This window comes from Triticum urartu, chromosome 1 (assembly GCF_003073215.2).
Source record: "Triticum urartu cultivar G1812 chromosome 1, Tu2.1, whole genome shotgun sequence".
NCBI lineage: Eukaryota > Viridiplantae > Streptophyta > Magnoliopsida > Poales > Poaceae > Triticum > Triticum urartu.
The window spans coordinates 563,339,052-563,355,205 of NC_053022.1; the positions used below are offsets into that span (position 1 = coordinate 563,339,052).

A 16,154-nucleotide genomic window follows, 5' to 3' on the forward strand; every position below is an offset into this window, starting at 1 on the left:
GGCCCGAGTGCCATGATTTCAGATCTGGACCTATTATGTTTTCATGAATATATGTGTGTTCTTGATCCTATCTTGCAAGTCTATAGTCACCTATTATGTGTTATGATCCGACAACCCCGAAGTGACAATAATCGGGATACTTCTCGGTGATGACCGTAGTTTTAGGAGTTCATGTATTCACTATGTGCTAATGCTTTGTTCCGGTTCTCTATTAAAAGGAGGCCTTAATATCCCTTAGTTTCCGCTAGGACCCCGCTGCCACGGGAGGGTAGGACAAAAGATGTCATGCAAGTTCTTTTCCATAAGCGCGTATGACTATATTCGGAATACATGCCTACATTACATTGATGAACTGGAGCTAGTTCTGTGTCACCCTATGTTATAGCTATTACATGAGGAATCACATCCGACATAATTATCCATCACTGATCCAATGCCTACGAGCTTTTCACATATTGTGCTTCGCTTATTTACTTTTTCGTTGCTATTGTTACAATTCCTACAAAACTATTATCTTTACTTTTGCCACTGTTACCATTACTATCATACTACTTTGCTACTAAATACTTTGCTGCAGATACTAAGTTATCTAGGTGTGGTTGAATTGACAACTCAACTACTAATACTTAAGAATATTCTTTGGCTCCCCTTGTGTCGAATCAATAAATTTGGGTTGAATACTCTACCCTCGAAAGTTGTTGCGATCCCCTACACTTGTGGGTTATCAGAGAGCGCCGGGATGATGAAGATGGCCAGCGGTGATGGGTTCCCCCTCCGGCAGGATGTCGGAACGGGCTCCCGAGAGGTTTTTGGTGGCTACAGAGGCTTGCGGCGGCGGAACTCCCGATCTATTTTTCCTCCGATGTTTTTAGGGTATATGGGAATATATAGGCAAAAGAAGTCGGTCGGGGGAGCCTCGAGGGGCCTACGAGACAGGGGGCGCGCCCAGGGGGGTGGGCGCGCCCCCCACCCTCGTGGCCACCTCGAAGCTTCCTTTACTTCAACTCTAAGTCTCCTGGATCACATCCGTTCCAAAAATCACGCTCCCGAAGGTTTCATTCCATTTGGACTCCGTTTGATATTCCTTTTCTTCGAAATACTGAAATAGGCAAGAAAACAACAATATGGGCTGGGCCTCCGGTTAGTAGGTTAGTCCCGAAAGTAATATAAAAGTGTATAATAAAGCCCATAAACATTCAAAACAGATAATAAAATAGCATGAATGCTTCATAAATTATAGATACATTGGAGACTTATCATATACCATCATGAATACAAACACAAAGCAGGACGTGTGGTATGACTCCTTCCCGGAGGCCCGAACCTGGTAAACTCTCTGTGGTACTTCTAGCCACACTCACTACCCTACCAAGGGTATCGATGGATTTACGCATCGTTAGCACTCATTCTCATTTCTTGGTTATACGCTCTGGACATGGTAACGCCGTGGAGGTCGAGGGTGTGGCTTTGGTCCAATTGCACGATGATCTCGGAAATCTCATCTCACCTACTTATCTCACTACAATAGCATCTCATCAGTCATCATTCAATTGAGTCACTACGAAATAAAATAGGAAAAAATATCTCTCAGGCATTTCTTCGAGTGCCTCACCTCGCTCAAAGCATCATCGAAACCCGCATCGGTCCCAACATTGGAGGATGATGAGGGATGCGACGGGGCCGCGGGAGGTGGCAGCATGACTGTCGGTGTCCTAGGGAGGCTGAGTGGAAGGCACCGATGCCTTATTCTTCACTAAGGGCATGGGTGTGTCCAACACCTTCGCAGACGGCCAGCGCTCCTATTTGTCGATCGTCGGGGCTAGCGGCGGCCACGTGGTCCCAGCAGAGCAAGTGTCTATAGCCACTAGTGCCGTGGATGCACCGATGATGAGCTTCCCTTGCCGGGTGACACTTCAGTGCGGTCGACACAACTGGAGAGTGCAGACACAGGTGCGCAGGTGTGGTCGCGGGTTCCATTTTCCCGGTCATTGGGGTAGTTGTTGGTCGGCAGTGCAGATTACGACAACAATGGTGGGGGTGGGTTAGAGTCGAGCTGGAGTGGAGGGGTCAGGCGAGATTTCACTGTTTTTATTGAGAAGTATCTTTCTCAAAGCAAATTTGGGCTAGTGGGTGAATGTTTGGGGGAGGGGGTTATTTTTTAGGGCGCTAAAGGTGTTAGGGGAAGGGAGTAGGTGGGCATTAATCCCTAAAACCATAGTGCTTTTTAGTAGAAGGGCTAGAGGTTCTCTTAGCCTCTCGCGTTTTTTTCAGATTTATTTTGTGATCCTACACCTCCAATTCAATTCCTATTAATTGTGTATGTGATGTGCACTTAATCAGTGTTGTAGCCTCTCGAAGGAATGTTGGAGTTGTGACGCACGACTCCATCCGCTATATTCATGCCATGGTGACCATTTGGTTCGGCGAAAGTGGTGTGGTTTCCGATCTCCACGCTTTTCTAAACCATAGATTACGTTTGGTTCACGTACTACGTTTTGGGCAGCAGCGGTTTCTGATACGCCGCTTCGCAAAGCTGAAACCAGCCCAATGGAAGGTGATTAGGAAACCGGACGCCAACCAAACAAAGTCAGTATTCCATATAAAAAAAATCGGAAGCAGCACTTCCCCATACCGTAGCCCATTACGTTACCGTAGTAGGAACCAAACACATCGTTAGTGAGCTTTCGTCCTATTCTTGGTCATTCTAGTGTGTGATTTTGATATGTGCCCCCTGTATTCACCAAAAAAGGACCTAAACCTCTGTTGTGCTTGTTCCTTGCTTTAGGGAATGGACTACTTAGTGACAGAGAAGTAGACCAACAATACACAAATCTCATCGATGTTGTTTTCTTCGCAACTATTTCATGAACACCTAATTGTTTTTTGCGTGTATGCTGATTCTCTTGTGTATATATGCAATCTGATCAACTTCTAGGGCTTGTTTGGTTTTTAGAGGACTTGCCGTGATGTTTAATTCGTTGGTACTAAGGGGCAAGTACTATCGTTGTTGGATAGTACTTGTCATCATCTATCCAACAAGCTTGAGTTTGCTGATTTCCGAGTTCATGTGCAAAAGATATGACAATTTCGGTCTTACTTGTTTCTTCTATTTTGCTTGGGCGCTTTTGCAACACCCTAGCGGTAGTACCACTTCATGCAGTACCTCTGTTGTGGTCTACCACGACTACTTCTGCTTGAGAAAGTGCTTCTGTAACTCGTCACGAATTTCACGGTAGTAGAGCGGCAGTACCACTCCAAGCGATAGTACTACTCTGACTGAACTACCGTCCTTGTTTTTTCTGTCTTGTTGGGTTGCTTTGACCGTGCTAAGTGGTAGTACCGTTTAAGCACGACCAGTGGGCATAACGGCTAGATTCGGGGGGGGGGCTTATTTAAGGGGGTCTTCTTCTCCAATGGTTCTTATCCGTTGAGCTCGTGTCCCCCCCACCCCCCATTGTTGACCTTCTTTGAGCTTGCTATCTCTCAATCCCTCCAATAATTCTTGCTAGTTCTTGAGGAAAGAGAGAGAGGAGATCTAGACCTACATTTCCACCAATCACTTTCTCCTCTATGCGAGGGGAACCCCTTGGATCTAGATCTTGGAGTTTTTGTGTGTTCTTCCTCTAATTTTTCTCCATAGCATTAGTTGTTGTGGTGGGATTTGCGAGAGAAGGACTTGGGCACTCCGTTTTCCCTTGCCATTGCATTTGATGCACATGTTTGAGTTCTCCACGGTGATACGTGGAAGTGAAGTTTGAATAGCTTATTACTCTTGGGTACTTGGTACTCTAGAGCTTGTTCCTCTTGGGTGTTTGGGCGCCCTAGACGGTTGGTGGTGTCTCAGAGCTCAATCATTATGGTGTAAAGCTCCAGACAAGCATCGGGGTCTCCAATAAGAGGTGGAGATTGCCCCGTGCAATTTCTACGTGTTTCGGTGACCGCCCCCAAGGGTTGACAATTGTATGGGTTCGGTGACCGCCCTCAAGGGTCCATAGTGTGGAACCACGGTATCTTGCATCGTGCGAGAGCGTGAGGAGAATACGGTGGCCCTACTGGCATTTTGGGGAGCATTGTGCCTCCACACCACTCCAAACGGAGATTACCATCCGCGAGGGTGTGAACTTCGGGATACATCATCGTCTCCGCATGCCTCGGTTATCTCTTACCCGAGCTCTTTACTTATGTACTTTACTTTGTGATAGCCATAGTGGTTCATGTTATATATGTTGCTATCACTTAGTTGTTTATCTTGTTTAGTATAAGTTGGTGGTGCACATAGGTGAGGCTAGTTGGTTTAGGTTTTGTGCTTGACAAATTCAACACTGGTTTTATGCTGTATTTGTTCAAGCCTAAACCATAATTATTTTAAAGCGCCTATTCACCCCCCTCTAGGCGACATACACGATTTTTTGTCCGCTCCTTTCCTCCTCCTTCCTTCCACTAGTCCCGCAACTCGATGACGACCCTTCCTAATTCCATGATCTCCTCCAACAGGTCGCTGCTCATAGGTCCAGCGATCCTCTCATCACTCTCATTTCCAATCAAAACTCCCTCCTTCCCTTTGCTCTTATCTGACCCAAGAATTGAGATCTTTCCCCTCCATCTGGTTACACACTCACGTGGATTTAGAGATGCCATAAGAACCCCAAGAGCCTTCTCCCTCAACCTCTCCCACTCCCCTTCTAACCCCATTTCGGCGAGGCAAAAGCCCTGACATACCAACTCAATCTCCCTTCCTTTGAAGATTGGAACCGCCTCGTATGTCGTTCCTACCATCGTCGTTCTACGATTGTTGATGTGTCAATGTCTCAGTTCTGCCCCACGTCTCCTGCCACTAACCCTGGCCGAAATCCTTGAGGCAGTTGGCGTCATGCATATTATATCAATTCCTGTCCCTGCAATTTGGCCAGGACAATTTTGTGGAATGAAGCTATACAAACAAAGGGAAAATTTTAGGTTAACGACCCTTTTGTTAAAGTGGCAGGGGTCATCAAACACATACTTTTCCTATGCGAGACTGACGAAGGGTGCTTGGTAAACATTAGGGTTGGAAAACATTGCACAAGAAGCATGCAAATGTCGTTAGATCAATCTTTTTTGCTGCTCGGGAACATCTATCGTGGCTCCCGGAGATGCATTTGTCAGTTTTGAACCAAATTAGGCTTCGGGAGAACTTTCACCGCGACAATCCTGGTATATTTGATGGGAAAGACGTCCGCTGGTGCATGGCGGACCCATACACATGTTTACCTGAACCACCACGTCAACCAAAGCCGACGTAGAGAATTTGACGAGGGCTCGGCGGAACGTAAGCAAAACCAAATCCTCCTGCACTATGTTCGAAGGAGATATCCAAAATTCGAACTGTGGACATGTAATAAGTATTTTGAAAAAAAAATCAGGTTTTGTATTATATACTCCCTCCGTTCCTAACTATAAGTCTTTTTAGAGATTTTAATATGGACTACATACGAATGTATATAGACTTATTTTAGAATATAGATTCACTCATTTTGCTTCGTATATAGTTTATATTAAAATCTTTAGAAAGACTTATATTTAGGAACGGAGGTAATATATATGAGTATAAAAAATGCCCCAAAGACCAAGGTATTTTGGTGAGGAAGAAAAATTATCCATATACCCCAAAACTCCACTCCTCTTTGCCGTACCTTTCTTTCCTCTCTCTCTCTCTCCCTTCCGAGTCCTGACCTACCAACGCAATCCCTCCCTCCCTCCCTTCCCCCTCCGAAGATCGGAGCCGCCTCGTCCGCCGTCGCCGCCGCCGTCGCCTCGCCGTCCTACAGCCTCCGCCGCGCCACACCTCAGCGCCGACGCCTCAATCCCGCCTCCCGCGCCCCCCGCCCTCCCGCCTCTCGGGGTCGTCGCCGCCATCGCCGTCCCCGCCCCTCCTCGCCGGCACGTCGCGCGCGCTCCTGCCGTCTCCGCCCCGTCCCAGTCTCCGGCCACTGGGTCTCCTCGGAGGTACGAGCTAGGTTGGTTCCATCCAGCGATTCCCCTAGCTAAATCCCACTAGGGGTAGGGCTCGACCTGCACGATTCCTGGGTGTGCCGCGCCGGCGCACACCCGGCGCGCCGTCTAGATCCGCCCCTGCCCAAGGCCGCGGTTAGCTCTCCGTCGGGACACGTGCCGCGTGTTTCCCCATTTCTTCGCCGCCCTGCCCTGGGGTTTGTTTGCGGTCTGGGCACCCCTTGTGAGCGCAGTATGGGATTATGGACTCTTAATTGTTCTCTTTGATGGAGAAATGTGGTGTGTCTGTTTCATCTGAGTGTGCCGGATTCATGTTTTAGGCTTACTCGGTACCGTGAGAATGTCCAGTCAGTGTAACTGTTATGGGCTGTTTGACCGGTTGCCACTGTATGTTTTATTGGTGTGCAATCATAGAGGACCGAAATGAGTAACCACTTTGTGCACATTACCTGCTTGATCGTGATATTCTCATTCTTGGAAATATGGTAAATGCTTTTCTGTTGGATTGGATTGAACTGAGATTTTGAGAATGTCATAATCAGGATGAGAACATCAATGTAATGATGTTTCTGTTGTCAAATAGCCTTCTGTGTTGTAATGTTATAGTTTTACCTTCCGTACGCACATTTGCAAAATGTGTCTTATTGTCCTATTTCTATTTCTATTTTTTCTGATGACAAATATGAGGTCATTTTTTTGGCTGAGAAATGTAAGCTTGTTGGTGCTAATCTAGATGTCTACAAATATATTCGTAACCAAAATTAGGAAAGTTCAATCCCACTGCTCCATTGTTTTGCTGCTAGATGTGCATGGTACGAAAGAAAATGGAGTAGGGATGTAAATCTGAAGTATCTTAAATGTTCCCTTGATCCATGGACTGGCATGTTTTACATAATCCTGTTATTGTTCGAAGTGGGCATCGAATAGTTCAGTCTTATAGCCTTTTTTAGTGTGTTGATATTTGAAAGGGGAACAGGGCAATGTGTTGCCACTCCTGCTGTTGTTAGAGCGCTATATTTTATTGTTAATCATGCTATGTTCCAAACTCCTTTTTATTCTGCTCATATGATATTGCTCACCTTTTGTTTTCTGTCCTGATGCCTCATGTATTTACAGTAGTAATGTTCTAAATTTAGTGTTTCTTGAACATGGTCAGGGCAATGGATAAAATCTAGATCCTAAGTTGACTTTTTTCCCGCGGATTTGCTTATCGTGAAGATGCACAAAGGGTCTATAGCTCAAGCATTGGATGCTGACAAAATAGAAGTTCCTTCACCAAAGGAAGAAAGTAATTCCACCGATTCGGAAGCTGCTACAGATACTGAAAACTTTGAAATTAGTGACGACGACGATGATGATCGTAATCACAAGCACCGAAGAAGAGAGGCTATGCCTCAACCTTTTGGTGAGAGTATCGAAGAGCAAGCTGCAGGGAGGCCTTTTAAAAGAAGGCCCAGGATTTCTGGTAATGGGCAGCCTTTTGGTGGAGCTGATTCACGTGGGGAAGCACAGAACAACTTCATACCAAAATTCAAGAGGCGTCCTGGACCAGGAGCTCACAGTCGGGGAGGTAGAGTGAACCAGTCCTTCCATTCAGCTTCTGCTGCTGCTCGCCCTCCTATGGCACGGGGAAGAGGACGGAATGGTGCACCCTGGACTCATCATGACCCAAGATTTAACACACTTGACATGATTGATTTTGCATCACAGATGGCCTCACAAGGACCACCCACACATCCTAACTTATTTATGGGTCCTCCACTGCCGAGTGGCGGTGGTGCTCAAAACGGTCCGTGGGGTCCGTATGGATTTATGCCTGGAATGCCTAATGGAATGATGGATCCAATTCACCCACTTGGAATGCAGGGCCCTATTCAGCCTCCTTTAATTGATCTTGGCATGCCTCGTCAACGTTGTAGAGACTTTGAGGAGCGTGGATTTTGCTTGAGAGGGGATATGTGCCCCATGGAGCATGGTGTAAATAGAATTGTTGTCGAAGATATGCAGGTCAGTCTGTTTCTTGATCTTCAGAGAATATTCTGCATTACATCCTGCACTTTAGTGTTATTTCAATCGCAGCATTGAAATAGTATGATCTATTACTTCACATTTTCTGTATCATGAGGACCACTGCCACGTTGTTCCAATATAACCGTAGCCTTGAAAGGTGTCCTCTAAGTGCTGTTACCATTGATGATTTGAATTGCAATTAACGTTCTTCACAATACCCTGTCCAAAATCGTAACTGAGTAGCGTCAACGAGCGTCGGATTCAGACCCCACTATGTTGTAACACTTGCTTGCCTGGACTATTTTCTATACTGCAGCATTTTATGTTCTGATAGTTCTTTGACCTTACTTGGCTTGAAATAATTTTCTAAATTATAATGACTTTGTTATACTGTTCTTATGCAATACAAGCTAAAGTTCCTGTGGACAAGTATTACTGTATGCATACTGTCAACTCTTGGAAGATTCCAGATCTCAATATGATGTAACTAGCATCTTGGAGTAATTTATTCTTCTGGCTATTATTTAACTTTGTTAAATTCTGCTGTTCTTTCTACAAAAACTTCGTTATACCGTGCTTTTGCAAGCTGAGGTGATGTTTTTGTGGCCAAGTAGTTACTTTTTTTGCTTAGGTCAATACATTGATTTTTAATAGAGTAGTTTTTAAACACTTTGCAGAGCCTATCACAGTTCAATCTTCCAGTCTCAGTTCCAAATGCTCCAGGACTAGGAATCCAAAGTGAGACAGGAACTGCTCATGTTAACTTAACAAACCTAGGGGGCAGTAAAGGTGTTCCTGCAAAAGATATCAAATCTGGTGTGGCAGATAACCCATCGAAGCTAAATGGAAGCACTGCTTCAGCGGTTGCTGATGCAGATGTATATGATCCTGATCAGCCCCTGTGGAACAATGAACGGCCTGAAGCATCTAGTGCTGGTTTTGCACATACTAATGATGGAATATGGAATGCTGAAACCTCAAGCTATGAAGCAGGGTGGGAGCATGCAAATCAGGGTTTTGCAGCTGATGATTCACAAAATCCAAAGTCTTCTGTTTGGGGGAGAATAGCATCAAAGAGAAAACCCGGGCCTGGCAAAACAGCTAATACTACTTCGACGAGTGCAACTGGAAACCAAAGAAGTGACTACAATGATGATATGGCTCCTAGCACTGTCCAAGTAAAGCCTGCTTCTATTAAGGATACTAATGGTCGACCCAGTTCAAGAATGTCTGCAGATGTGGGCCGGCAAAGTAATAGTAGGACCTCTCACAAAGCATCTCGCACACTTTATGTAAATGGCATTCCACCAGAAAGTAACAGATGGGAGGCCCTTCTGTCGCACTTCGAAAAATTCGGTCAAGTAATAGATATATATGTTCCAGCTAACAGTGAGAAAGCTTTTATCCAGTTCTCTAAAAGGGAAGAAGCTGAAGCTGCCCTAAAAGCTCCAGACGCTGTGATGGGAAACCGTTTTATAAGGCTATGGTGGGCGAACAGAGACAGGATTACTGACGAGGGAGATGGTAGAATCTCTGCGAAACCTCCTCTGTCAAATTCTGCCCTTCCCCAACCATCTTCATCCAACAGAGGCAAGGATCTTCAATCTACAACTCCAAGGGCCAGTTCTGGATCTTCTGCATCAGGCCCTGGTATAGGTCCTAAAAAGTTGCCTGCCAACAGTATAACATCAATACCTCCCCCTGCTCCCAAAAGGCAAGAAAATCTGGAAATGCTGGAAGCAATTCGTAAAAAACAAGATATGTTAGCTCAGCAGCGTGACGAGCTACTTCAGCGGTTAGAGAAATATGCGAAACAAGTACTTACTATTTCCTTTGATAATACTTTGGTTTCAATTTTTTTTTGTTATCTATATAACCTATGTGTTTAGCTGAACAAATTTTCATTAGTACTGGTTTCTACTAATGCAGACAAGTTCAGCAAATTCAGTAAAACAGGCAGAGGCTGGTGGAAAAACAGTTGGGTCAAATGCTGTGGGGAAAGTGGGCGATGTCAGTTCCATGAACACTGGGACAGAAGGGCCGCAAGAGGTCGCTGGTACACTGGAAAAGAAAATTTCTGGGGAGATGGCTTCATCTTCCCCAAAATATGCTCCAACATCCACACAGAAACCAGCTGTAGCTGTGAGGCAGCTGTCTCCTCTGTTAGCACCACCGCAGAATAGGTTTAAGCTTGACAACCGGACCACATCGTTTAGGATCCTTCCTCCTTTGCCACCTGAAATCGCAAATGTAAGTGGACTACCTAACCTCTTGTCCTTCCGTCATTGATCTTCTTAACCAACCAAAAAGGGTGAACTAAACATGCTTAGAAGCACAGCTCCCTGTTTTCTTTTCACAATAGAGATCAAACACTGAAATGTATAGGTGGGGTACCTGCTTTTGCTTAATTTTTGGCATCCTTACCATTTAATGAAAGCTACTCTTGCACTTGTTTGATGTTATCCTTTGGATCTCAACCCTGTCTAGGTGTTGAGGTTAGATCATCTGGGTTTCACAAGCACATTCCATCTTGAAAATATGGGTTAAGAAAGTTTTTGTGTATTGTGCTATATTAATACGCTACTGCAATTTCTTTGTTATGATCTTTATTCAGTTACACAACAGTTGATCTTATTTTGCTATGGCAGTTGCCAGGGTTCAGTTATGTTTTTTTTGGTAATCATATATGTGCTTAAGATTACTATTATTTTATTCTCCGATTAGATGTCATACATCCACTCAACAGAACAGATATTTTGGTATAAATAGCTTCTATTTTGCTTTGCTAGTGTGTTTGTCATTTCTGCTTAACTTGCATTACAATAATATTCATTGGCGAATCCTTGGTATAGTATTTTGTCTCCAGTTTCATGATGATACTTTTGATTAAGAGAAGCTTTGGTGTGACTGCGAGTATTGTTTAGACAGTGGCTGAAGCCTGCCCACCAAAGTTTTCGGTCAAAAAAAATCTGTCCATCAAATTATTATTATTTTTGGCCATGACTCTAATTTTGGTCTTTGTTTGGATAGTTGCCGGGTTTTTTGGCATGACAATGGCTCTTTGCCCATTCTAGTTCATTTTCCTTGCCAACATAGCCGATGCCAAACATAATCTGTACATAATAACTTGTCTTTTCATGTTCAAACAAATGTAACTTGTCTTTTTATGTTCAAACAAAAAACTATTAATTTTCTCCATTCAGAAGAGTAAGATGTTGAAGAAACTAAAGCCCGATGTATACTTGTGCTAACTTTGACTGATCATTCATGTTCCCTTTTGTGCTGATGTGCTTGATTATGAGCTGTTTCTTCTACTTCTGATGTCTTTGACTACTTTGTTTACAGGAAACTGTCTTGAAAGATCATTTTGCAGCATTCGGTGAGCTTTCATCTGTTGTACTGGAAGACACCGAAGCCCACAACCATGATACAACCTTAAAGCCTTCCCTGAGTTGCTCGGCTTGTGTGACGTATGCAACGCGGCAATCTGCTGAGAAAGCATTTATTAGTGGCAAATCTTGTAAAGGGCACATGCTACGGTATATGTGGTTGACGGCCTCTCCTGGCTCTAATAACCAATCAATACCTCAGAAAAGTTTAATTCCCGTCAGGCCCACTGGCATCTCAGGCCAAACTGGCAACATGACATCTGAGTCCCAAAGCCCTGTTGGGAAAATCTCATCTGCTGCCACATCTGGTACAGCAGCCATTCCTTATAGTGAATCCGTTCCAAGTGCAGAAAGTTCAAAGACATTTCCTATTGGGATTTCCAAAGAATTATCTTCCAGTTCCTCTCTATCATCAAATGTGGAGTGTCCTCCTGGAAATGATTCCACAATGAATGCCGTCTTTACAGACCCTGGTGTTGCGCAGTGAGGTATGCTGCACTTTTTGTTGGAAAAGAGTTGTGGTTCATGGCAAGGTTTGAAATATTTATTTTTTATTTTGCTTGTTATATGTATAATATATAGAACTATGTGTTACACTGCTACTACTTGCCTACCTGTTGAATAGTTTGAAGGAAATCATCGATACCAGCTTATACCACTAGTTGGCAGAATAGCTGGCAGGATTAAAGTATGACATAAGCTTGTGATTTAGCATAGGAGCTGGTCACTCAGGTGATGTGCAGGGTGTGAAAAACTGGTGGGAACCAAGTGGTTCCCTCAGATTTTTAGTTTTTAGGACCCGGTAACATAACAGCAATATTTCTAGGAGCTGAATTTATAATTTTGAGTCCAATTTGATGAACAGTTGTTATGTGCCACATGGAGTCTAATTCAGATCGTGTGTGCTATATAAATATGCAAACTGAAACTGACTTTTTTTTTGGCTCTGCCAGGAGCCGGTTCCAGCTGCCTTTATTTATTTATTAGGAAAATATGTTCTCCCTAATGCCTGTAAGCAGTTGCCTATCAGCTATCATGGGACGTTAGTGTACATTGTTCTGAAACAAAACAGTAAAGCTCAGTAGGTACGAGATTTATCACAAAATAGCTTCACATAAAATGTTTATGATGTAACAGAAAACAAGGAATATTACGGAAATATTGTGTAAACGAGCTGTTGGTTGATATATTACCTCTTTGGGTGTCGATTTTTGTAGCAGACTAGTTAAATGCTTGTGCATTGCTATGGATGTTATTAAACACTTGTGCCACCATAGTTCGTGAGTAGTTGAGTTAGTATAAAATAGGATAAATTAACTCAAAATATAGATAAGTCCAATCAACCATATGTAGGGTAATTTCTTAGTAATAACTTGAGAGATGAACTGAACGTCACCTACACAGATCTTTATAATAGTATAAAGATAAGTTCATTCCCTCAAAAAAGTGTTCATGCCTGCTTTTGTTATTAAGGTCCTATTTCTTGTACCGTTAACAGTGCTAAGGTACATGCTATTGAGGCTTACATACTGACGACTAGTTTACTACTCCCTCCGTCCGGAAATACTTGTCAGAGAAATGGATAAAATGGATGTATTTAAAACTAAAATTTGTCTAGATACATCCATTTCTCTGACAAGTATTTCCAGAAGGAGGGAGTACAATTCTACAAAAGTTGCTGCCAGTAGCCAACATGTACTCCCTCCGTTCCGAATTACTTGTCGCATGTATGGATGTATCTAGATGTATTTTAGTTATAGATACATTCATTTCTGTGACGAGTAATTTGGAACGGAGGGAGTATTTATTAACTTAAATTGTTGATAAGCTAGAATATGCTGATTGATATGGTTATCTTGTCAATACTAGATTTACCGAGCTTGTTAAACCATTGTTTAGCTTGTCCATTATTGTTATCTTACACATGAGTAAATTTATCACATATAATTCCAGATGATTTTCACACTGTGGTATACTGGTATATATCAGTATAAATATTCTTATATGGGATTTAATTCTAAGGCATGGGCATACCGATGGCTGGTATGTGGCGGGGTGATGGGGTCGCTTGTGTGGGGGCTGTGGCAAATAGATTGCAAGTCAGGCTCATCAGACATGAGCTTATAACTCTGTCAGCCTAAACAAAACATGATGCTAGCGCTAATTACCGCTGCTAGTTTTGCTGCTTTTCCTTATAGTTTTCACAGTTGCGTTTTACCCCTGCGATGTAATACCGCAAATTGTTTCTGCTGTTGGAAAACCTTAAATTGTAGCGCTAATATTGTTTTTCTCACAGGTGCTGGAACGGAGCGGATCGAGAAGAGCCGACGGGATTCTGACACTTCTTTTCGGTGGCTCGTCTACACAGCGAGTCTTTACAGAGTCGGTTGGAACATATGTTAAATCATACACGGAACCTGCGAAGACCTGGGCGATTGATTTACTGATCTTGGGGGGAAGGGGAACATATACCGGGCATTTTACAGACAGCGTCGTCGCCCATTCTTAGTTTATTATGAGTGAAATGTAGATTGTGTTTTGGTTACTGTACCAATTCGATATCAGGTCAGATAGCATCATCATCCGGCCGAAAGCGGCTGGCATTGTGGTTGGTTTTTGTTGCCGAAATTGAAATGTATGCATTTGGGTGGATCTGCCTGTCCATGTCTCAGCAACAACTTCCGGTCAAGAATCTCTGAACTTGTGCATATTGAACGATTGGATTCAAGGATCAGTCCCCTTGAATGAGGAAATTTTGTAACCTAGTATGTCTTGCCATGCTTTGTGATCATGTTTTTATGTTGTTTTGAATTTGTTTGAACGCCGTAGCTATTCCTTCCTTCCCATCGATGTTGTTTTAGAAATGATGCCAGCCATCATCACGTGATACCATGGTACATGTTTTAAAATAAAATCTTGTAGATGTTTTAAAAAGTTCTGAAAAAATCATGAATTTTCACAAGATAAATCAAATCCAAAATCGAAATACACATGGAGGGCAAAAAAGCCAAACCCAAATGTGAAGAGTGCGATTTTTGCTCGTCTTCTTTTGAGACTTTATGGCGGGTTTGTTCAAATTCGGATTTGAAATTCTAGGAACATGGCTATAGGGGTGAGGATCCCTGCCTTAAGTGTTCGCTGTTAGGTAGAATGACTGAGTTTTACTCGGATTACACCCTGCGAGTCAAACACTGAGGGCGGGGTTCGCCACCATTGGTGGTAGAACTAGATGAAATATGCTAGGGAAGCGAAAGACAAAATATTGCTTCATGTTTTAGCAATCCCAGTTTAGATATTCTACCTCCTTTTAAATAATAATGTGGAAAACATGATAGATTGTCCAACCATGCTAGACAAAGAAGAAATTTTGCAGGTTATTAAGGGGATGAAAAGGAATGCTTCTCCAGGACCAGATGGTCTCAGTGTGGCTTTCTACCTTTCAGCTTGAAAGTGGATTGGAAATGACGTAACCAAGTTGGTAAAAGATTTATACATCACAGGTAAACTTCACCCTCAACTCAACAAAGCTTATATTACTTTAATTCAAAGAAAGAAAATGTTAAGAGCCCTCAAGATTTGGGACCTATTAGCCTATGTAATGTAGTGTATAAATTCATTACCAATACTATGGCTAATAGCCTTAAGGATCACCTGCCTGATTACATACATGAATGCTTGCAAACTTTTACCCAAGGTATAAGAATTACTAATAATATTATTGTTGCTCAAGAAATTACTCTCTTTTCAGCTTGCCTCGTGGAAACACAAAGCTTTCACGCTTAAAATAGATCTGGCTTTTGACAAGAGAATGGAGCTTCAACAGGAGAGTGTTGCTATGTGAAGAGATGCATGGTTAGTTCGTAGATTTAATATTTGAATGTATCTCTTCTGCCATGTTTTTAATTAACATTAATGGGCAGCTGTTTGGCAGCTTTAAAGGACCCCGAGGTATTCGGCAACGTTGTCCTCTGTTGTCATATCCTTTTATTCTTGCTGTCAATGAATTGTCACCTTTTATGCAAGAAGTTTTAAATGCAAGTCATTTGAACATCATCCAGTTGGGTCCCTCTTGCCCCCTATCCACTCTTAATGTTTGCAGATGATCTTATCATTTGCGGTAGGGCTGATAAAGGTGATGCGAGCACTATTGCTTGCATTATTAATAAGTTTTTTGCAGCCTCTGGTCAAACCCCTACTTGGAATAAATCTGCTATCTTATTTAACATACACACTGATTATATCAAGAATATTTTTCCTACCCTGGATATGGATCTTAATGCTACTCACCTTGGCCACCCTCTCATAATACCAGGCAGGAATAGAGTTGCACCCTACAACTTCATCATTGACTAGTTTAAGGCTAAACCCAACTGCTACAAGGCCATCAGACTTTCACATGCATGTAGGCTTACTCTCACTAAATTTGTGTTTGCTTCTCTTCTTGTTTACTACATGTCTAACATTCTCTTGAGTAAAACCACCATTGATAAAGATAATGATTCTAAGTCTATTTGTTTTAGAGCTTCGGATGACATCTGCAAACCTATGCATAAAGTGTTGGGGAACGTAGCAGAAATTCAAAATTTTCTACGCATCACCAAGATCAATCTATGGAGTAATCTAGCAACGAGGGAAAGAAGAGTGCATCTACATACCCTTGTAAATCGCTAAGCGGAAGCGTTCAAGTGAACGGGGTTGATGGAGTCGTACTCGTCGTGATCCAAATCACCGATGATCCTAGTGTCGAACGGACGGCACATCCGC

At 42.9% G+C, this 16,154-nt stretch overlaps 1 protein-coding gene across 2 annotated transcripts; it reads left to right on the top strand.

Annotated features, from left to right (window-relative positions):
- The first annotated feature begins 5,683 nt into the window (after positions 1-5,683).
- On the top strand, positions 5,684-14,155 carry LOC125530687 (zinc finger CCCH domain-containing protein 27). 2 transcript variants are annotated; one of them, XM_048695093.1, is made up of 6 exons: positions 5,684-5,996; positions 7,148-7,998; positions 8,679-9,818; positions 9,931-10,251; positions 11,347-11,878; positions 13,687-14,155. In XM_048695093.1, the coding sequence occupies exons 2-5, from the start codon at positions 7,210-7,212 to the stop codon at positions 11,875-11,877; spliced, it is 2,781 nt and encodes a 926-aa protein (XP_048551050.1). In that variant the 5' UTR covers positions 5,684-5,996; positions 7,148-7,209; the 3' UTR covers position 11,878; positions 13,687-14,155. The 2 variants fall into 2 exon arrangements, with proteins under 2 accessions (XP_048551050.1, XP_048551043.1); XM_048695086.1 differs by having other exon boundaries at positions 5,684-5,985.
- The last annotated feature ends 1,999 nt before the right edge of the window (positions 14,156-16,154 follow it).

Excerpts from the sequence above, each read along its gene's own strand:
- LOC125530687 (XM_048695093.1), top strand. The coding sequence starts at position 7,210 with ATGCACAAAGGGTCTATAGCTCAAGCATTGGATGCTGACAAAATAGAA. Across the intron at positions 7,999-8,678 it reads TTGTTGTCGAAGATATGCAG|AGCCTATCACAGTTCAATCT; the intron begins GTCAGTCTGTTT and ends AACACTTTGCAG. Across the intron at positions 10,252-11,346 it reads TGCCACCTGAAATCGCAAAT|GAAACTGTCTTGAAAGATCA; the intron begins GTAAGTGGACTA and ends CTTTGTTTACAG.